This window comes from Helianthus annuus, chromosome 15, assembly GCF_002127325.2.
Source record: "Helianthus annuus cultivar XRQ/B chromosome 15, HanXRQr2.0-SUNRISE, whole genome shotgun sequence".
Taxonomy (NCBI): domain Eukaryota; kingdom Viridiplantae; phylum Streptophyta; class Magnoliopsida; order Asterales; family Asteraceae; genus Helianthus; species Helianthus annuus.
In genome coordinates, this window is record NC_035447.2 from 6,857,074 (window position 1) to 6,880,236 (window position 23,163).

Below are 23,163 nucleotides of genomic sequence, written 5' to 3' on the forward strand. Positions count from 1 at the left end.
CTCAGTCTCTTGAAGAAGACGTAAACAACGAAGATGGGGAAGATAGCGGCAAAAAGAATGGAAAGGGAGATAACAGGGCTAGTGGGAATATTCAGGCGGACGTAAGGGGGGAGAATAATCCGGTGATCGGAGAGGAAGAGGATATGCCAGTGAACGTAGAAGAAGACGAAACGTTGGTGAACGGAAAGGTACATTGGATATTACAACAGGGGTGGAAAACGAAGTGGGTAGTGGGGAAGGAGAAACAATTATTGCAGATATGAATTTTGGCGGCAACTAGAGGGAGATATTTGCTGAATGCATGAGAAGTGAAAAGACAGCAGGCAACCTTAGTCCAAGGTATAATACTGATCTCAATAATAGGGAGGATACATGTAGGGACAATGGAGTAATAAAGTTTACAGCTGGGAATAGGGATACTGGTGAGCCAATTAAGTGTGGGCCGATAATTAATGATGTGCCAACAACTACTAATAGAAGATCAAACCAAAAAGGGGCTGGACTAAATAATATAGGTAATGGGCAAAATGATGATCCATTTAACTTAGATGAAATTATATGGGCCTCTCGTAGACGTAATACCAAAAGGAAAAGAAAGAAAGGGGAGGATACGTGTACTTTCACCAGATGTTATGTTGCGACACATAAAAGGACTCGAATAAATAATGGAATAGGAATCAATGAGCAGACGTTACCAGATGAGCTGACCGATCCGATTGACAAAACGCTGGACCTGAACGAAGAACCTACTGTTGATGCGACGGAAGAAACAGATGCAACGCTAGGGTTGGGAAAAAAGATAGGGGTAAGGGTAAGGGTTTCTAAGTTTCGGCCTGAAGTTAGAAGGATAGTGCAAGAGGAATTGGAGCTAAACGGTGAACCATGAATCTGTTGACAGTAAATATTAGAGGAATTGGGGGAACAGAGAAACCATTGTGGCTTAGCAGGTTAGTTAAAGAACAAAAAGCGTCCTTTCTTTGCATACAGGAAACTCAGATCTCGGATATAGATGCAGTAATAGTTGGGAGGTATTGGGGACAGGTGGATATGGAATGGGTGTCTGTAGATGCCAGGGGAAGATCTGGAGGGTTAGTCTCTGCTTGGGACCCGGGGGCCTTCTCGAAGAGAAGTGTCATAAAGAACGAGTCATTTCTGGCAGTGACAGGTCGTATTTTTGGAACAGAAGTAGTTCTAAACATAGTAAATGTGTATGCCCTTTGTGAGACGACACGTAGACGGATTTTATGGGAAGAATTGAAAAGAATCAAAGTTGAAAAAGAGGGTATGTGGGTAATGGCGGGAGATTTTAACGAAGTTAGAGAAGAAGAGGACATGATGATATCAAGATTTGACAGTCATAGTGCGTTGATTTTCAATACTTTTATTGCAGAGGCAGGAATGATGGAATACCAAATGGGGGGATATAAGTTCACATATATGCCGGATGATGGATCTAGCCTAAGTAAAATAGATAGGATCCTTGTTTGTGATGAATTTATGAACAAATGGCCATTGGCAAAATTTGAAGCATTATCTAGATTCCTATCTGTCACGGCCCCCGACCCGGTTTTACCTGTTTCCGGAGCCGCGGGACAGAAACCCCGTGATATTTGTTTAATTGAGTTTTAGCAGCGGAAAATTTTGAACATCAGGATCGTTGTAAAGCTAAATTTTTCCCGATTATTTTTATTTCACAATTCGGGATAAAACCCCGATAATTTACAATACATAAGTTTAGTGATAAATTCTTATTTTAAAACATCTTTATTCATTTTATATTGAGCCACTATTTTAAGCTTGAAATGCTCCTCAGCACTTTTCCTGATTTACAGCAGATCACCTGAAACATGTTTGAAAAAGATTTTGTCAGCGGGGAAATACTGAGTGAATCATTCATTTTACTGAAAATGACACATTTGTTATAATTCACAGTATTAAGAGTTTTTACATATGTTTATTATCAACCAACATTTCAAGAATAGGTATTTGTCACAGACCAGCTCTGTGACTGTGGTCATATCACCATTGGCTGGCCCAATGAGTGACGTATATCACTTTCTTTTAGGCTCGCCCACCTAATGTGATTAAAACAATAATAATACTGTGCACAATACCCCACATACCGGCTGTAATTTGGTGATTACATAAACTTAATCACTGTAATTATAACTTTGAAAAAAATTGGTTTGGAGTATTGTAAAACAATTGATAAAAAGAGAATGACTCACATTGCAGATTTAGTACTGACAGAATATGATTTTATCCCTGTTAACCTAATTTCACAATAATGCACACAAACAGAGTTAGTGATCAATACAGCAGTTACGATAATTTCCCGAGATCAAATACTCGCAATGAATGACCAAGTGCAATACTTCAACTCATTTATCAAAATGACAAACGACAAAGTATAGTACTTCAACTCATTATCGAATTATCGACAACGACAAAGTACAATGCTTCAACTCATTTATCGGATTACCGACAAACGACAAAGAATAGCCCAATGTGGGCGGCACTTAGACATTCTTTGGGTATATTGATCCCGGAAACTGAATCGTAATAGCGATCGAGTAATTACCCTGTTCCGCGGCAGCAATTCGATATTAGTGTGTGTGTGTTGGACTGTTTCTGTGATAACTTGATCTACGTAACTCGGATTTACGTCGTTCCAAAGACAGAATTCAAGTCCCAACCCCCTCTATTTATACCCGAAATTTGACACCGTCGCGTAGCGCGAGGGGTACCCCCTATAGGTGTCGCGCTACGCGAGTGGTAACCTATGTTCATAGGGTAGCTACGTGTGTAACTAGGCTTGCTGTGTTGACAGTTTCGTTAATTTCGAATTTTACACAGAGTTATGAGGATAATCGTTGGCTAGGGTTTATCCCCCTCTGAGTTTTAGGGGCCCTGATCCTGATTCTGATTGTTCTGGAAATTTTAGGGGTAGTGCAGAATTACTTGGGTTTCTTAATTAGGGTTTCCTTAATAGCTAATTACCATCCTAATTATGGATTTTAGTGACAATTGTTACATTCTCCCCACCTTAAGAAAAATCTCGTCCTCGAGATTTATTGGAATAAATGAGGATATTTGCGCTTCATTTTTGATTCCAGCTCCCAAGTGTATTCTGGTCCTCTTTTTGAATTCCATTTGACTTTGACCAACACCAGTCGTTTGTGTTTGAGAAACTTGACTTTTCTATCTTCGATCTGTAGTGGTTTCTCTATAAACTTTAATTTTTCGTTCACCTCTACATCTTGAAGAGGTATTACCAGGGATTCGTCTGATAAACATTTCTTGAGATTGGATACATGAAATACATCATGTACTCCAGCTAGTTCTTCTGGTAGTTGTAAGCGATAAGCAACTGGTCCGATTCGTTGAATCACTGGAAATGGTCCAACATATCGGGGACTCAGTTTCCCTTTCTTACCGAATCTTACAACACCTTTCCAAGGAGATACTTTTAGTAGTACTTTGTCTCCTATTTGGAATTCAAGTGGTTTGCGACGATTGTCGGCATAGCTCTTCTGGCGATCTCTGGCTGTTTTCAGTCTTTCCTTGATTCGGGTTATCTTGTCTGTGGTTTCTTGTACGATTTCTGGACCTGATAATTGACTTTCTCCTATTTCTGCCCAACATATGGGTGTTCTGCACTTGCGTCCATATAGTGCCTCGAATGGAGCGGCTTCTATACTTGAATGATAACTATTATTATAGGAGAATTCAATTAATGGTAAATGGTTATCCCAATTACCTCCAAAGTCAATTACACATGCTCGGAGCATGTCTTCCAGAGTTTGGATTGTCCTTTCACTTTGTCCGTCGGTCTGTGGATGATATGCAGTACTCAGGTTGAGTCGGGTTCCCATTGATTCTTGGAAACTTGTCCAAAATCGGGAAGTGAAACGACTATCTCTATCCGATACAATGGAGAGCGGGACTCCATGTAAGGATACTATTTCATCCACATACAGCTTGGCTAATCTTTCCATGCTAAAGGTTTCTTTTATTGGTAGAAAATGAGCTGATTTGGTTAATCGATCCACGATTACCCAGATCGCATCATTACCTTTTCTGGTTCTGGGTAACTTAGTAACAAAGTCCATTGTTATAAGTTCCCATTTCCATACAGGCATTTCTAACTGTTGTAGTAAACCTGAAGGTTTCTGGTGTTCGGCTTTAACTTGTGAACAAGTTAAACACTTAGATACATATTCAGCTATATCCTTTTTCATTCCTATCCACCAGAAATTCTTTCTTAAATCTTGGTACATCTTGTTGTTTCCTGGGTGTACAGTATACCTAGATTTATGAGCTTCTTCTAAGATTTTCGATCTTAAATTTCCTTGTTTAGGTATCCAAATTCTGCTTTTGTGGAATTTCCAAATTCCATTATTTCCTTGTTCCAAATCTTTTAGGTAACCTCTCATTCCTTCGGCATCGTCCTTGATTGCCGTTTTCTGAATTTCCTTCACTTGTTCTCTTAAATCTACTTGTAGATTTATTCTAAGAGCACGGACTCGCCTTTGTTTTTCATGATACTTACGACTTAAGGCGTCAGCGACCACGTTTGCTTTTCCTTCGTGATATTGAATATCACAGTCGTAATCACTCAAGATTTCCATCCATCTTCTTTGCCTCATATTTAACTCTTTTTGCCCGAATATATACCTTAAACTCTTATGATTTTAAGGGCAAAAATTATGGCTCCTAATTCTAAATCATGAGTCGTATAGTTTTCTTCGTGCTTTTTCAATTGTCTGGAGGCATACGCAATTACCTTCTTGCGTTGCATTAACACACATCCGTATCCTAGTTTTGAAGCATCGCAATATACTTCAAAATCTTCTGTTCCTTCTGGTAAGGCTAAGATTGGCGCATTGGTTAATTTCTGTTTTAAGATTCTAAAGGCTTCTTCTTGCTTTGGTCCCCACTCAAATTTAGTGGCTTTACAGGTTAACTTAGTTAATGGTACAGCTATCTTGGAAAAATCCTTAATAAACCGTCTATAATAACCAGCTAATCCTATAAAACTTCTAATTTCCATTGCAGTTTGTGGAATCTTCCAGTTAGTAATGGCTTCGATCTTAGCAGGATCTACGTGAATACCTTCGTGATTCACCATGTGGCCTAAGAATTGCACTTCTTGCAGCCAGAATTCACACTTTGAGAATTTAGCATATAACTTTTCTTTTCTTAACAAAGTTAAGAGTGCATGTAAGTGCTGACAATGCTCGACTTGACTTTTGGAATAAATAAGTATATCGTCAATGAATACGATCACAAATTTATCCAAATATGGTTTACAGATTCTGTTCATCATGTCCATGAATGCAGCTGGGGCATTGGTTAATCCGAAGGGCATGACTGTAAACTCATAATGACCATACCTAGTTCTGAAAGCAGTTTTAGGTATGTCTTCTTCTTGAACTTTCAATTGATGGTATCCAGATCTTAAGTCTATCTTAGAGAAATACCTAGCTCCTTGTAATTGATCAAAAAGATCATCAATCCTAGGTAATGGGTATCGATTCTTAATTGTGACCTTATTCAACTCTCTATAATCAATACACATTCTCATTGATCCATCTTTCTTTTTCACAAACAACACTGGTGCACCCCAAGGGGATGAACAAGGTTGTATAAATCCTTTGCTTAGTAATTCATCTAATTGTTTCTTTAATTCTAGCATTTCGGTAGGAGCTAATCGATAAGGTGCTTTGGCTATCGGTGTAGTTCCTGGAATTAGATGAATCCTAAATTCTACCTCTCTATCTGGTGGTAACCCAGGTAAATCTTCTGGAAATACATCTGAGTATTCTGAGACTACAGGGATTTCCTTGAGTTCCTTACCTTTAGTACAAATGATTACTGAAATCATATATACTATTCCTTGGTTTCGTTCATAATTAGCAACTTTCATTACTGATATGAACTTTAATGGTTTCCGAGGTTTATCTCCTGAAATCTTAATTATTTCTCCAGTGGGTGCTTGAATTTCTATGGAATTTCTATCACATATGATTTGAGCATGGTTGGTTATTAACCAATCCATTCCTAACACAACATCGAATTCAGCTAATTTCATAGGAAATAGGTTTGCAGTAAATTTATGACCTAAAAGTTCTATGTCTACTTTTTGCAAAACCTGATTAATTTCTATGGAATTCCCATCTGCAGTTTCGACTGTAAAGATCTGCCTAACTGTAGTTAATGGTAACTTAAGAGCTTGACAGAATGAAGTATTTATAAAACTTTGGTTCGCACCAGAGTCAAATAATACTTTTGCATAGACGTTGTGGACTAAAAACGTACCGGCGATCACATCCGGAATGAGTTCTGCTTCTTAAGTAGTCAGCTGAAATGCTCTAACATTCTTCTTAGTAGTTCCTTCAGCTGCCTTGGGTTTGTTGTCTGCTGGGTTGATTAACTTAGGACATTCTGGTTTGATATGTCCAGTTTCTCCACAACTGTAACAAATTATGGATTTCTTTCTGCAGTTTTCTTCCCGATGTCCGGTTGTTTTGCAAAAATTGCAAATTCTATTACACTTTCCAAAATGTCTCTTTTTGCAAAATTTGCATAATGGCACATTTGAAGATTGCCCTGTTCCTCTTTTCTTGAAATTACTACTATTACCTACCCTAAATCCTTGGGTAATTTTCTGAGCCAATTCTTTCTTCCTATCTTCATCTCTTGTACGGATTAGTTCATCGGTTAAGGTATTAGCTAATTCTACTGCATCGTCAATAGTGCGAGGTCTCGCAGCCTTGACGATATTGCGAATTTCGCTAATTAATCCCCAAATATATCGAGAAATGAGTACCGGTTCTGGCGAAGCCAAGTTAGGTACCACTCTCGCATATTCGAAGAATGTCGAAGTATAACCACGACAATCTACCCCTGTCATTCGATGATTTAGGAACTTATTTGCCATTTGTTCCTTCTCATACTCAGGACAGAATTTTCTTTCAACAAGATTCTTAAATTCTTCCAAGGTCATAGCATAAGCCACTTGTCTTCCTTTTGCCTGCAGCACTGTGTTCCACCATTCTAGTGCTCCTTCCTTAAACAGATTTGAGGCATACATGACTTGATCTTCTTCAGCACATTTACTTATTGCAATTACTGCTTCGGTTTTCTCTAACCATCGCAGTGTTGCAGTTGCCCCTTCGTTGCCTGCAAATTCAGCGGGTTTACAAGCAATAAATTCTTTGAAAGTGCAACCAGGCGTTGCAGCTTTTCGCTTCTTAGGGCGCGGCGTGTGCTGAGATTCATTGTCAGGATTTATATGATTATTGCCCCCGTTTATACTATTACTGAAATTATCTTCGATAGTATGTTTACTAGGAACGATATGTTGCGGATCATTTGGATTTTTCATAGCAGCAACGAACATTGGAATTGCATTGGCTATGCCTTGGGCAACCATATTTTCAATATCTTGTTTGTCATATATTGATCTTCTGGGTGTTGCTCTGATTGATTAACTTCATTTACTGGTTCGTTATTATTATTTGCCATCTGATGAAAATTTATTATAAGTAATTAGCAATTAGCAATTTATATTAATAATTCAAACAATTAAAGCACATAAAGCCAAAATTATCGATTTCTCGATTCTATTTCATATCAGTATAGTATGCATCAATACACACCGATATTTTACAATGTTTTATTCGTTATGTTACAACTGGTTTCGCTATTTACTTTTACTATTATACAAAGATAGCTTCACCATCCTCCTACTTATCATCCTAAAAACGAAGTTCCCTCTCGTCATACTTCCAGGCAATCTGTCCCCCTATTTCCCTAATTCTATTCCCTGCATCCATCAACTCCTCACCAAAATGGCGAAGTTCAGCCAGATTTTCATTGCTCATTGGTGGATTAGGTAGGGGTTCTGGGTCGAACTGTGGAAGAAACGAGTAAGCGTTATTGACAATATTTTAAAATTGCCAATCGTTTGTCCACCATTCTTCCATTCCTACAGGTTGGTCATGGATTATTGGTTCAGTGATGGTTGGTGCAAAATTCATAGGAATTGGGTTTTCGATAGGATAAGTAAAAATACCCGGACTGGTAAGTTGCATAGTCTCACATTTTTCTAGTAAAATATCTATCTGATCCTGAAAAGTAACTCTTTTGGTTTGATTAGAACTTTCTCCAACTTCTACCTGGGTTGGGTTAGAACCTTGCCCTATTTCTATTTCTATTTCCTGAGAATACTGATCGAACTGCTCCTCCATTTTCCTAGATTCATCATTGGCTTCAGTTTCCTGTTCTTGTGGATTAGGGTTTTCCTGGATTATAATCGCTTTTCCTTTGTCTAAAGATTTACTAGTTTTAGGGGTTTTTGTAACTGACTTTTTCTTACGTATACGGCTTCCCCATACATAATTTTTCTTTGGCTTCCTTTTTGGTTTAGTCACTGGTGGAGTAGGGAGTTTTACAGGTTGGTCTACATCAGCAAGATATCCCGTGAATTCATGAGAAACTTCTATGTTCACTGGGTACAGATTGAGGTTCTGAAAAGCTTCAGATATCTCGTTCATGCTGTGTAGCATATATGCAAAATGTATAAAATATCAAGTTAAAACTTTGGAACAAAGTTTAACAAATAACATGGAAGTTTTATTGCACACTATTTGTACAAAATACAGGAAAACACACTCAAATTTATTTCACTTTTATTTATTTACTTATTGGGAAGTACTCCTTGCAAATTTTAGGGCATCTTTAAAGATTTGCATGTTCTGCCACAGTGGCTAGCATATATAAATTTGCCCATTTTTCATCGAGTTTATCTTCCCAAGGGGATTTATCGATTAAATCCTGGGTTTCCTTTTTAATTTTCCTTTCTCTGATTTGCTCCTTACTTTTCTTAATAATCATACTCCTTTTTCTAGGAGAAAGCGGATTTTCATAATTTGCTTTTTGCACAAATATTCCTTCCTCAGGAATCGTAGGGAGCTTTGAAATTTTAGTTTTAGACGAACTTCCTTCTTCGTAAATTGATCTATCTAATTTAAGATAGATATTTTGCAACTTTTGTTTACCCATACTGTAACTAACAAATAATCAGTTAAAAGCACATAATCACCTAATCACATAATAGTAATCAGGAAAAATTAAGTATCGGTTAAATACTTAATTAGCTTAACTCAGTGGCTCTGATACCACCTTGTTTCTGTCACGGCCCCCGACCCGGTTTTACCTGTTTCCGGAGCTGCGGGACAGAAACCCCGTGATATTTGTTTAATTGAGTTTTAGCAGCGGAAAATTTTGAACATCAGGATCGTTGTAAAGCTAAATTTTTCCCGATTATTTTTATTTCACAATTCGGGATAAAACCCCGATAATTTACAATACATAAGTTTAGTGATAAATTCTTATTTTAAAACATCTTTATTCATTTTATATTGAGCCACTATTTTAAGCTTGAAATGCTCCTCAGCACTTTTCCTGATTTACAGCAGATCACCTGAAACATGTTTGAAAAAGATTTTGTCAGCGGGGAAATACTGAGTGAATCATTCATTTTACTGAAAATGACACATTTGTTATAATTCACAGTATTAAGAGTTTTTACATATGTTTATTATCAACCAACATTTCAAGAATAGGTATTTGTCACAGACCAGCTCTGTGACTGTGGTCATATCACCATTGGCTGGCCCAATGAGTGACGTATATCACTTTCTTTTAGGCTCGCCCACCTAATGTGATTAAAACAATAATAATACTGTGCACAATACCCCACATACCGGCTGTAATTTGGTGATCACATAAACTTAATCACTGTAATTATAACTTTGAAAAAAATTGGTTTGGAGTATTGTAAAACAATTGATAAAAAGAGAATGACTCACATTGCAGATTTAGTACTGACAGAATATGATTTTATCCCTGTTAACCTAATTTCACAATAATGCACACAAAACAGAGTTAGTGATCAATACAGCAGTTACGATAATTTCCCGAGATCAAATACTCGCAATGAATGACCAAGTGCAATACTTCAACTCATTTATCAAAATGACAAACGACAAAGTATAGTACTTCAACTCATTATCGAATTATCGACAACGACAAAGTACAATGCTTCAACGCATTTATCGGATTACCGACAAACGACAAAGCATAGCCCTATGTGGGCGGCACTTAGACATTCTTTGGGTATATTGATCCCGGAAACTGAATCGTAATAGCGATCGAGTAATTACCCTGTTCCGCGGCAGCAATTCGATATTAGTGTGTGTGTGTTGGACTGTTTCTGTGATAACTTGATCTACGTAACTCGGATTTACGTCGTTCCAAAGACAGAATTCAAGTCCCAACCCCCTCTATTTATACCCGAAATTTGACACCGTCGCGTAGCGCGAGGGGTACCCCCTATAGGTGTCGCGCTACGCGAGTGGTAACCTATGTTCATAGGGTAGCTACGTGTGTAACTAGGCTTGCTGTGTTGACAGTTTCGTTAATTTCGAATTTTACACAGAGTTATGAGGATAATCGTTGGCTAGGGTTTATCCCCCCCTGAGTTTTAGGGGCCCTGATCCTGATTCTGATTGTTCTGGATATTTTAGGGTTAGTGCAGAATTACTTGGGTTTCTTAATTAGGGTTTCCTTAATAGCTAATTACCATCCTAATTATGGATTTTAGTGACAATTGTTACACTATCGGACCACAGTCCCCTCTCCTTAATATGCTCCACTCTGGACTTTGGGCCGATACCATTCAGATTCTATAATAGTTGGCTTGATTTGAATGGAATTGAGGAAGTTGTTTGCAAAGCTTTGGAGGGTTATGAAATTGGTGACAGGACCATGAGGAATTTGGCGGATATCCTTAAATAACTAAAAGTTGATATAAAGCAGTGGAGGAAAGAGGATAAGTCAAGTGAAGAAAAGGAGATGCATGAGACGATGAAAGAAGTAGAAGACATTGAGAGGGTGGCGGAAACTAGAAGACTCACAACAAAAGAGAAGGAGAAAAGAATTCAAGGTAAGTGGAAATTAAAAAAGTTTGAAAAAAGGAGGGTGAAAGACTTGAAACAGAAAGCGAAAATGAAGTGGACAAAATTAGGAGACGAAAATTCAAAGTTTTTCCATATAGGCATAAATTGCAGGAAAGCAAAAAATCGAATAAACACATTATGGGTGAACGGGAACATGGAAACGGAGCCTAAGGCGATCAAGAAGGCAGTGTTGGAAAGTTTTTCGGCTAGATTTATAGAACCATATAGAAGGAGACCCACTTTAGATGGTAGAGGCTTTAGACAGTTAACGAATGATCAGGCAAAAAAGTTGATTGAAGAATTCTCGAAAGAGGAAATAAAGGAAGCGGTGTGGGCTTGTGGCAGCGATATGGCTCTTGGGCCCGATGGGTTTTCATTCAAGTTTATTAAGAGATTCGGGGCTCAATTGGAAAAACAGTTTGTGGGGGTTTTGAAGGATTTCCATAAGAAGGCTCACATTGAAGGAGGTTGTAATCCGTCATTTATTGCGTTAATACCGAAGACAAAAGACCCCAAATCAGTAAGTGAATTTCGTCCTATTTAGTTGATTGAAGTCATATATAAAGTAATAGCTAAAGTGCTCGCTATAAGAATAAAAAAGGTGATTCCGTCCGTTGTGGCTCCAGTACAAACGACGTTTGTGGAAGGTAGGTCGATCTTTGATGGTCCTATAATAACGAGTGAAATTATCTCTTGGGTGAAAAAGAATAAACAAAAAACGTTTGTGTTCAAAGTGGATTTTGAAAAAACATATGATTCAATAAATTGGAAGTTTCTATTGGCGAACTTAAAAGCGATGAAATTCCCGTAACTATGGAGGAAATGGGTGGGTGCAAGCTTAAAGTCGAGTTGGGCTTCGGTATTGGTAAATGGCTCCCCTACATCTGAATTCAAACTACAGAGAGGACTAAGACAAGGTGATCCACTATCACCATTTTTATTTATTCTAGCCATGGAAGCATTGGATGTCATTATGACTAGGGCTGGAGAAAAGGAGTCTTCAAAGGAGTAAAACTTCCAAATGATGGCCCATGCATATCACATCTTTGTTATGCGGATGATGTAATATTCATGGGTGCATGGTTCGAAACAAATATTATATCTTAATAGGATCTTGAGATGTTTTTACTTGTGTTCCGGTCTAAAAGTGAACTTAAACAAAACAAGTCTTTACGGGGTTGGGGTGGAGGAGGAGGAGGAGTAAGTTGAATTCATGGCTAAGAAATTAGGTTGTAAAGAAGGAAAATTACCGTTCGGTTTTCTTGGACTGACAATAGGTGCAAATATGAAAAGAGTAAGATTCTGGAAACCGGCAGTGGATAAGTTTAATAATAAACTTTCGGCATGGAAAGCTAAATGCTTATCTTCTGCCGGAAGATTGACTCTAGCAAAAGCGGTGATGGGAGCCTTGCCGAATTACTACTTATCGATGTACTATGCACCAAAGAAGGTTATACAATCATTAGAAGCGATTCGTAGAGACTTTGTATGGGGTAGAAATGACGGTACTAATAAGATTCGTTGGATAGCATGGAATAAAATGGTAAGACCAAGAATATATGGAGGGTTCGGAATCGGTGAACTAAGAAGTGCCAATTTAGCTTTATTGACAAAGTGGGGATGGAAATACAAGGAGGATCCGGAAGCTCTATGGGCCAAAGTAGTTAGAGCAATTCATGAAAATAAGAGAAGTCATAAGCACATTTCAGTTAACATTGGAGTGCCAGGTATATGGAAGGATATTGTGGCATCCTACAAGGAACTAGAAAGCAAAGGAATTAATATAAAAAGAAAGACTGGCGGCAAAGTTGGGAGACAGAATGAAGGTGAAGTTCTGGTTGGATAGCTGGACAGGTGGAATGCCGTTCAAGGATCGATACTCGGACCTGTTTAGAATAGCGAGGAAGAAGCAAGCACGTGTAACAGACTTTGCTGTTAAAATTGACAGGGAAACTCAATGGAACATCGAATGGACAAGTCCCCCTAACAGTGACACATAATGGAAGCAATGGTCTGGTATGTTAAGTGAACTAAACAAAGTATGTCTCGGCGCAGGGGATGACCGATGGGGATGGCTGACCGACAAATGGGAGGATTTTACTGTGGCAACGGTTAAGGATCATATTGCAAAACTAGTGGAAAGTGAACAAGATACACAATGGCCTTATTGGAATTCTTGGGCTCTGGCAAAAGTAAACTACTTCACCTGGAGAGCGGCTTTAAGGAGGATCGCGGTAAAACAAGAACTGAGAAAGAGAGGGGTTGAGTTGGTATGAGCTATGCATAAGGTGCGGGACGTCGGAGGAGTCGGTAGAGCATCTAATCAGCAGCTGCACAATGTCGAAATCGGTATGGTGGAACATTCTTGCTTGGTTGAAGTTGCCGTTGTCTGTGGACATTAGCTCTTGTGATAAGATAATGGCATATGAAGATGGGTTGAATAGATCAACGGACTGGAAGAAGATTGTGAAATTGGTATTTCAAGCAACTATATGGCATCTATGGAAATCAAGGAATAAAAAGGAGTTCAAAGGAATTTCAAGATCCGGGAACAATGTTATCGAAGATGTCAAGGCAGACACGTTTTTATGGATGAAATGTAGATCAAATTTTAAGGATTTAGTATGGGAGAGATGGGTGGATTTTAATGTAAGAGATATAATAAAATAATATGGTAGGAGAATGAATTGGGGGAACGAGGATGAAATTGTACGTCTTTTAGTTTGTTTTTATGTTTTGTAATCTTTTGGGTTTTACAACACATGTTGGCCCTATTCTATAATCATAGAATGTTACCGTTCAAAAAAAAATGTTAAAAAAATGAACTTAATATAACAACATAAGACATACTTGTCCACCTGATAAAAGAAGAACTAACTTCCCATTTGAAATTGCCTTCGAGCCCATTTTCCACCTTTTATTTCTATCTTCCTCGACTGGCTCTATGGAAGTCGGAGTCAGGCCTGATTCATCACACACATAACTAATAAATCTCATCAAACGCACACACATACTCTTGCACCAAACATGAACATCTTAAAACACCAACCATGTGACTGAAATGAGCAGCAAATCATTCTATCAATCCTTTGAAGATCCAAACTTAAATAAGAGGTGAATACTGAAAAAATAAGGAAGAAAAAATTGAGGACTTTAAGTTATAACTAATGCATTTTAAAAGAAAAGTTTATGTATCTAAATAGGGGCACCTCTCACTATAAGCTTGTTTGTAGCATAGTTATCTACATACAAATATGAATAAAATGGATGCAAATCCAATAATCAGGGTAATATAACACGCTATATGCATTCTTAGTACTATCGTGTAGATGAAATGCTAAATAACAAACTGTCAACAGAGTAAAACCACACATAAATTAAACTACCCAGCTAACTGGTGCGTACCCTGAACCAAATATTGAAGATGAATACATCAGATATCAGATGTGGAGCTAAATTTCAAATTCTAAAACTGATTGAAAAAAAAAATAAAACTAAACATGGAAAACATATTGAATCAAAAGTCATACTAAAACTCGATTTTGCATAAATCAAAACCTATTGAAAGATTGAGAGAGGGTCGTGTCGCCGTCGACATCACTTCCACCTAAGTGCCTCATGGATGCTCTGATATAATAAGACCACCACACTGTCAACACCCTTCCCAGAACAGTATACTCGCCGGAGTTGACGACTGCTTCCACCGACAAGGCCGGCCCGGAGTGGGTGCGGGGTGAGTGACGGCACAAGGCCCAAACCCTCCGGGGGCCCAAATCTTTTTAGTTTTGCATAAAATTTACGTTGTATAAGCTAGAATATATATGCACTGAATCGATAAATGACACAAACAAGGTCTTGTCGGGGTGGTTATTGTTTTGCTTAAACAACAAGGAAACGCGGGTTCTAATCCCGGCGTCTCCAAATTCTCTATTTTAGCTTCATTTTTTGGTTTTTTAATGTTAGCTTCATATAACATTTAATGCCTAATCTTGTTAATTACATCTTTCCCTTTAATTAATAAATTACTACCTAAACTTAGCTAAAAATTAACTATTTAAATTACTTTCATATAAATTTTAGTAATTAAATAACTGATGGTTTATAATACATGGAAATTTGCAAATATGGCCCATAATTTTTATCTCGCACAGGGTTAAAAGAAATTTTGTGATTTTCAGAGACGGCCCTGTCCACCGATATCAACACTAACGCCCATCGTTTGACCAAAACGAGCCCACACCATCCTTTAGTTTTGCCATGCCATAGGTTGATGCTTAGAAATTTTCAGTCGAATCTCTTCGCTCATCACAGCCTTGTGTCTTGATTTTTGTTAATTGGAAGTTTAAACACCCAAACTGAAGCACTGTTTTCGTCGTTTGGAACACCATTTCGAGTTAAGTTTTACATCAATGGACTCGTATCGTCGTTCTGATCAAAAGCCCTAAAACATCTGCTTGTAATTCGGAAAAAAATTTAACTCCTTTAAGTTTTTTCAATGGAGGACCGGTGGAGGAAAAATGGGTGAAATGTTGGACTGTTAGGGTTGTCACACCCCAACTGATGGCGGAAACATCGAGGCATGGCCTTGAGTGAAACAGATTGTTTAAGAGAATCCATAACAACTATTAATGAAAATATATTAATCGTGAACGTCCCATACCATCACATATATAGTAAAAACAGTTATTACAGATATTGTTCTCAAAAACAAATAAACTGTTTCGACAACTCGGATTTTTATTGAATGACGTTTCTAGACACCCTAGCTTGATTCGTCACAGCGAACATAGCATCCTAAACACCTGTCACATACGTTAAAATAAAGTCAATACACAGAGTGTAAAGGTGATACACAAGTTCAAGTAGCATATAGTTAGCGAAAGCGTTTACGCATAACCAGCATGTAACACGTAGAAATGTGAAGCAAGTAAGCTATCAACAATGACATATGCAACCGACATGACTGCGACTGTAGAATGCGCACCAAATTATCACCACTGTGACCATGTGAAGTAAAACCCTTAACAACCCATGTCCAGGACATGTGCTGAGTCCAAACTATAGTACTATCGTTGCTAAGGTGTCAGGCAACAATCACTGTGTAAATATAACATACAAGCATTCATCGAGGCACGTATAACATGCGAGAGCGGTTAACGTTTTAGAAGTGTTTGTGTTGTATGTGATGTGATTTGATATAGAGAACGTATGTAACACCCAAAAGTGCATTAAGTGAAAAAGGGTTCGAGTATACTCACAGTATTAGTAGCTGATAAACACCTATTGTATTGGATTGAAGGGAGCGCGTTGGAGTTAGCCCGAGTATAGAACATCAGCATGACCATTGAACAGTGCGTAAACAACGTGACAGGTAAGATAAGTGTCGAATGGTGAGTCGATCGGATGATCATTCGGACGGATGGTCATCCGGGCGGATGACCATTCGAACAGTTGGTCATTCAATTGGGTGAGTGTGTTTGTAAAATGTCTCAACTTTTGAAGTTTTCATTGTAGTATAGTTCAAGTCATTCAATCGGATGGTCATCCGGACGGATGGCCATTCGATCGGATGGCTATTCGATTGAAAGTGATATTCTTTGAAGTTTTATCAAATTGTTTAAGTGTTGAACTTATAAAAGACAAGTCACCTGGTCGAATAGTCATTCGATCGGATGGCTATTCGATCTGATGTTTTGAAAATTTTGTGAAATTTTCTAAGTAAAAATTTTTAACGGAGACGGCGTGACGACGTGTCAAACAACGGAAACCGTACCAAGTCCATCTCGGTCGATCGGATGGGAATCACCCCATTCGATCAGCCTAATTGTTCTTAACGGAGTTTCATGTTCGACCCGTGAGTCGGTCATCTCTTCGGTGGAAATCCGTTCTCAGACCGGTTCTCGACTAGAGAATGAGTAGAGAGCCTGAATGAGTCTAGATTCCATCGGTTTTGAGTGAAAAGTGCAGAAATGTTGAAGAAAAGTTTGAAAAGAGATGAAACCAGTTGAAAATGTTGAATCTTGTTGAGATTTGTGTTATATCGTGTAGAAATCCTTCTGAACAGACTTTGATGAGATGAGGTCACACAACAGTTTCCATCGGGAACCGAGATGACGTCACCTTCAAAGAGTCCAAATCAGGTGATGTCATGGTGAAAGTTAGTGATTTTGATGGAGAAGATGGTGAGGAAGTGTGTAGTGGTGATGGAAGTACAAGATTTAGGAAGAAAACTTACAAAAATGGCCTTGAATCGAGAGAAAAGTGCTTGAAACGAGCTGGGAGGATAGAGCTGTCACATCAATGAATAGTTGATGTGACAGGTGAGTATTTATAGGCTCAGAGGAGATAAGGCAGTGCAGAGTGGGTCAGATGGCCAGTCGATCGGATGGCCATCCGGTCGGATGGTCATCCGGTCGGATGTCCATCCGATCGAGTGGTCATTCGATCCGACGGCTTGTGCGAGTTCATTTTCCGACTTTCGTTTCGTGCGTTAAGCGTTGCGTTGCATTTAAGCGAGTTGCAAGTGGTCGTTGCGATAACATTAAACAAGTAGTTACACAAATAACATAACACATAAAAAGCATAAAAGTAAATATGTGTTTCGAGTTTGCGATGAGATTGCGTTGTGATAGATTTGCGATTGCGTTTGCGAATAACATCCCAAAACATATAAAAGGCACACACAATTAAAGCACATATAACATACACATAGAATGTAAAATCCGTCAAAATTGGACCTCCGAATTCCGCCCGAATTATAAAACCGGACCCTTAACAATTAAATAAAAATAAGAATTTTTAGATATTTTTAATACATTTTGCGCTGGGTTAAAACCTGTATAAAGTTGGAGGTTGATAAGCGAAACTCGATTAATAGTTATAAGGAAAACTAATAAAATTGCATAACTAATTCTTGTATTCGTTCAAAAATAATAAATACAATAAATGTATGATATGAACAATAAGTAAAATTAATTAATTACTTAAACAAAACATGAATGTATACGTTAGAGTGGAATATTTGGATTTAAATTCTCACACTAATCTCAAAAGGAATTCAATGTATAGGAAATTGAGTAAATAAGGAAACCATTTAAAACCATTATTGTAACAACTGTCACTAAAATCAAAGATTAGGATAATAATTAGCTAATAAGAAAACCCTAATTAAGACACCCAAGTGATTTGGCATAAACCCTAAAATTTTCGGAACAATCGGAATCAGGATCAGGGCCCCTAAAACTCAGGGGGGGGGTATTTCCTAGTTAGTATTTTTCAAACTGTATTCGATAGAAATTTAATTTTAACGAACCGTCGACTCACCCAAACTACTGAGACGCGTGGCTACCTCATATTAAAAGTGACCCGTCGCGCCACGCGCCAGGACCATGTTTCCCTGTCGTGACACGCGAGGGAGACCAAATTTCAGGTATAAATAGAGGGCAGTGGCACTTGAAATTCGGTGTTAATTCGACGGAAAAACTCATAAGATTCACTGAGTTATAGCAAATATCGTTCACAAACACACACGAATCTCGAATTGCTGCCGCAATCAGGGTAATAACTCGATCGCTATTACGATTCATTGTCCGAGATCAATATATCCAAAGAATGTCTAAGTGCCGCCCACATTGGGTTATGCTTTATCGTTGTCGATAATTCGATAATGAGCTGAAGCATTGTACTTTGTCGTTGTCGATGATTCGATATACGAGTTGAAGTACTATACTTTGTCGTTTGTCATTTTGATAAATGAGTTGAAGTATTGCACTTGGTCATTCATTGTAAGAATTAATCTCGGGAAATTATCGTAATTGTTGTATTGATCACTAACCCGTTTGTGTGCATTATTACTTGAATTAGGATACTTAAGGCTAATCAGTAGGCTTATATCTTGCCCGTTAAATCTGCAATGTGAGTCATTCTTCTTTTTATCAACTGTTTTACAATACTCCAAATTATTTTCAAAGTGTTATAATTACAGGGACTAAGTCGTGGATATCTTGATTTATTGGTTAGTGGGGTATTGTGCACATTACTATTTCTCCCAGTTAGGTTCATTGACCTACTAGGGAGAAACGTCACTATTAGAGTTCATTGACCTAATAGTGATATGACCATCGTCACCATTGTGACTTGTCACCATTGTGACAGAAAGCCAGATAAAAATAAGATATGAACCATTGTAATCGCTCTTATGCTGTAATTTATAACTATGAGTCATTTCCTAAAACCTGAATGAACTCACTCAGTATTTCCCCGCTGACAAAATCTTTTTCAAACATGTTTCAGGTGATATGTTGTGAGCAAAGACAGAAAGGTGCCAAGAAGCACTACAAGCTTAGAAAAGTGGCTCAATGTAAATAAATAAAGAAACATGTTTTGTAAAATAAAGATTTCCCAGTGAAATCATCTTATTGTATAATTACAGGGTTTTATCCCTAAATTATATAAAACGGGCAGTTTCAAATATTAAAAGATCCTGTTTTAAAAAGACTTCCGCTGTCGCCTAAATTAAATACCGCAGGATTTCTGTCCCGCGGCTCCTGGAACGGGTCAAACCGGGTCGGGGGCCGTGACAGAAATAAGGTGGTATCAGAGCCACTTCTCAAGCCACTGATTTAAGCCAATTAAGTATTTAGAAAAATACTTAATTTCCATTAATTGCTATTTTGTGATTATTTATTTATTTATCTGACTAATTGTTTACAGTATGAGCAGATCTTTATATGCTAGTCAAAATAGCTAGTAATATAAATTCTTAAATAATTTGACTAAACTATTAGTACCTTTATGTCTAGAAGTCTTATTCGGGAAATCATATGAATTACAAATAAAACTTAATATGTTTTAAATTTTAAAATTGTTTTAATAATTACCCAGTATAAACTAATTTTGTTATAAATTTTAACGTAGTAACTATGTGTATTTTGATAAATAGCATGAGTAACTTGTCTGACGCCCTTCAGAATTTAAATCTCTATCCAGTAAGAATAGAGGTTTCCAGAGATTTCAATAGATATATACCAGCCATAGAGGAACCTATAGAATTTAATGCTTTACCTCTCGAGCCTTAGAAAACGGAAATTGAAGAAAGTTCTAGGCAAATTGAGGGGTTACCATCTCAAGAAAAGTTAAATTTTATATTAACAAACTATAGTACTACTAAGTCTATTAATGAAGCACAACTATCAATAAACTTAGAACCAGCTATTCTGAACCCTTCAATCCACTCACGACCTTTCGAAATAGACGAATGGCTGACTAGTGAAATACAGTTACAAAACCATCCCTATAAGCTTTTTCCTCAGTTCAATCTAAAACCTTTATCAAAATTGCCAATGAATAACAGTAATATAGCTAAACTCCGCCAGTTTGACCAAGAGCTAGTAAATGTTGGAAATAGAATCCAAGAGATGGGGAAACAGATCTCCTGGAAATATGATCCGAGGAAACACCGTTACTAGAATATTATTTAACAAAAGGATAGGAAATTTATGAAATTGCGATTATGTAAAATTGGTATGTGTAAAACAAAGAATAAAATAGTTGTATATGAAGGCATGATTTAATTCTAGTTTGTTTATGTGACTATGTGCAATTAAGTGAAACATTGGATTATTTGCAGTATACTAATTATTTATTTATAAATTAGTTATTCAATGGAAAACGCTAATAATGAACCAGTTAACGAGGGTAATCAATCTGAGCAACAATCAGGGGGTCAATATATGACTAGGCAGGATATAGAAAATATCGTTGCTCAAGGGATAGCCAACACTATTCCAACAATGATAGCTCAAGGGATAGCCAACGCTATTCCAACAATCGTTGCTGCTGTTAAAAATCCAATAGAACCACAACCACTCGTTCCTAGCAAACGTATTTCTGAAGATAACTTCAGTAATAGTATAAACGGAGGCAATGATCATGTTAATCATGACAAGGAACCCCAACAAGCTCCGCTCCCTAAGAAAATGAAAGTTGCAACGCTTGGTTGCACGTACAAGGAATTTCTTGCTTGTAAACCATCTGAGTTTGCGGGCAATGAAGGAGCGACTGCTGCACTACGTTGGTTAGAGAAAACTGAGGCAGTAATTGCCATAAGTAAATGTGCTCAGGATGATCAGGTCATGTACGCGTCAAATCTTTTTAAAGAAGGAGCGCTAGAATGGTGGAATACGGTGTTACAATCAAAAGGAAGAAGAATGGCGTATGCTATGAAGTGGGAAGAATTTAAAAGCTTGGTAGAAAGAAAATTCTGTCCCGAATATGAAAAGGAACAAATGACAAACAAATTTTTAACCCACCGAATGGTTGATGTAGATTGTCGAAAGTATACTACGACATTCTTCGAATATGCTCGAGTAGTACCAACCCTGGCTTCGCCAGAGCCAGTACTTATTTCTCGATATATTTGGGGATTGATTTCTGAAATCCGTAACATCGTCAAGGCTGCGAAACCTCGCACGATTGATGATGCGGTGGATTTAGCCAATACTCTGACTGACGAACTAGTACGGACAAGAGAAGAAAATAGAAGGAAGGAAGTAGCCCAAAAGATTACCCAGGTAATCCGTTCGGATAACCATAACGATTTTAAGAAAGGAGGGAATGGGCAATCTTCTACTAGTTCATTCTGCAATTTTTGCAAAAGAAAGCATTTTGGAAGATGCAAAGGATACTGCAATTTTTGCAAAATTCCGGGGCATCAGGAAGAAGACTGCAGGAGGAAGAAATTTTCAGTTTGTTACAACTGTGGAGAAACTGGACATCTTAGGCCAAATTGTCCAAAACTAAACAAACCATCTGACACTAAAGCCAAACCTGCAGAAGAAGCAAAAAGGAATGCAAGAGCCTTTCAATTGACTGCTCAGGAAACAGAGCTCATTCCAGATGTCATAGCCGGTACGTCCTAGGTTACAACTTTTACACAAAAAGTATTATCTGACTCTGATGCACACTAAAGTTTTATAAATACTTCATTCTGTCAAACTCTTAACTTAGACAAATCTTTACAGTCAAAACAGGCAAAAAGGAAAATATAGAACTCTCAGGTCATATAATTCTTCGCTAAACTAATTCCTATGAAATTAGCCGAGTTTAATGTTGTGTTAGAAATAGATTGGTTAGTAGCCAACCCTACTCGAATTCTCTATGATAAGAACTTTATAGAAAATCCAGGTACCCGCCGGAGAGGTATTTATGATTATAGAAAATAAACCACGTAAGGTCACATGATAAATTATGAAGATATTCACTTAAATCCTGCTAAGATAACAATGGAAGAGTTCGCAATCTTTAAATGGAAATTAGGAATTTTGTAAATTTAGCCAGATACTATAGGCAGTTTATTAAGGATTCTCTTAGATAGATATATCCTTAACTGAGCTAAAACAGTTAATTCTAAATAAGAACCTAAACAAAAAGAACCCTCTAGCATAAAATAATAAATATTCCAATCCTAGCCTTACCAGAAGGAACAGAAGATTTTAAAGTATACGGTAATGCTTCAAAGTTAAAATTTGGATGTATGGTAATGCGACACAAAAAGGTAATTGTGTATGCATCAAGGCAATTGCAAAAGCACGAAGAAAGCCTTACCACTTGTAAGCTTAAAAAATTAGGAACCACAAGTTACCTTTAAGATTAGAAAACATTATCTAAGCAAGCTTACTATCCATATGGGTCATAAGAATTTAAGATACATATTTGAGCAACAAGAATTAAACATGAGGAAAAGGAAATCCTCGGTGATTACGACTGTGATATTTAGTATCACGAAAGAAAGGCTGAAGACGGTTAGAAGAATTATACAAATAATAAACAAAAGCCGTCGAAGTTCGAGTTGGAGACAAAATGCTATTGAAAGTATTTCCTTGGAAAGGAATTTATAAATTCGGTAAGAGAAGAAGCTAAGTCTCTGATACGTAGGACCATTTCCAGTAATCCAACGCATAGGACCAGTAGCTTATCATTTACAACTACCAGAAGAGTTAGCAGGAGTACATGATGTGTTTCATATATCCAATCACAAGAAATGTCTCACAGACGAATCCCTGGTAGTACGTCTTCAAGATATAGAGGTAAATAAAAAGCTGAAATTCGTGGAGAAACCCCTACAAATAGAAGACCG

The 23,163-nt window shown here is 37.6% G+C and overlaps 1 protein-coding gene across 1 annotated transcript; it reads left to right on the forward strand.

Annotated features, from left to right (window-relative positions):
* Positions 1–882: 882 nt before the first annotated feature.
* LOC110913221 lies at positions 883–11,571 on the forward strand. Its single transcript, XM_022158066.1, has 2 exons — positions 883–1,482; positions 10,888–11,571. The coding sequence occupies exons 1-2, from the start codon at positions 883–885 to the stop codon at positions 11,569–11,571; spliced, it is 1,284 nt and encodes a 427-aa protein (XP_022013758.1).
* The last annotated feature ends 11,592 nt before the right edge of the window (positions 11,572–23,163 follow it).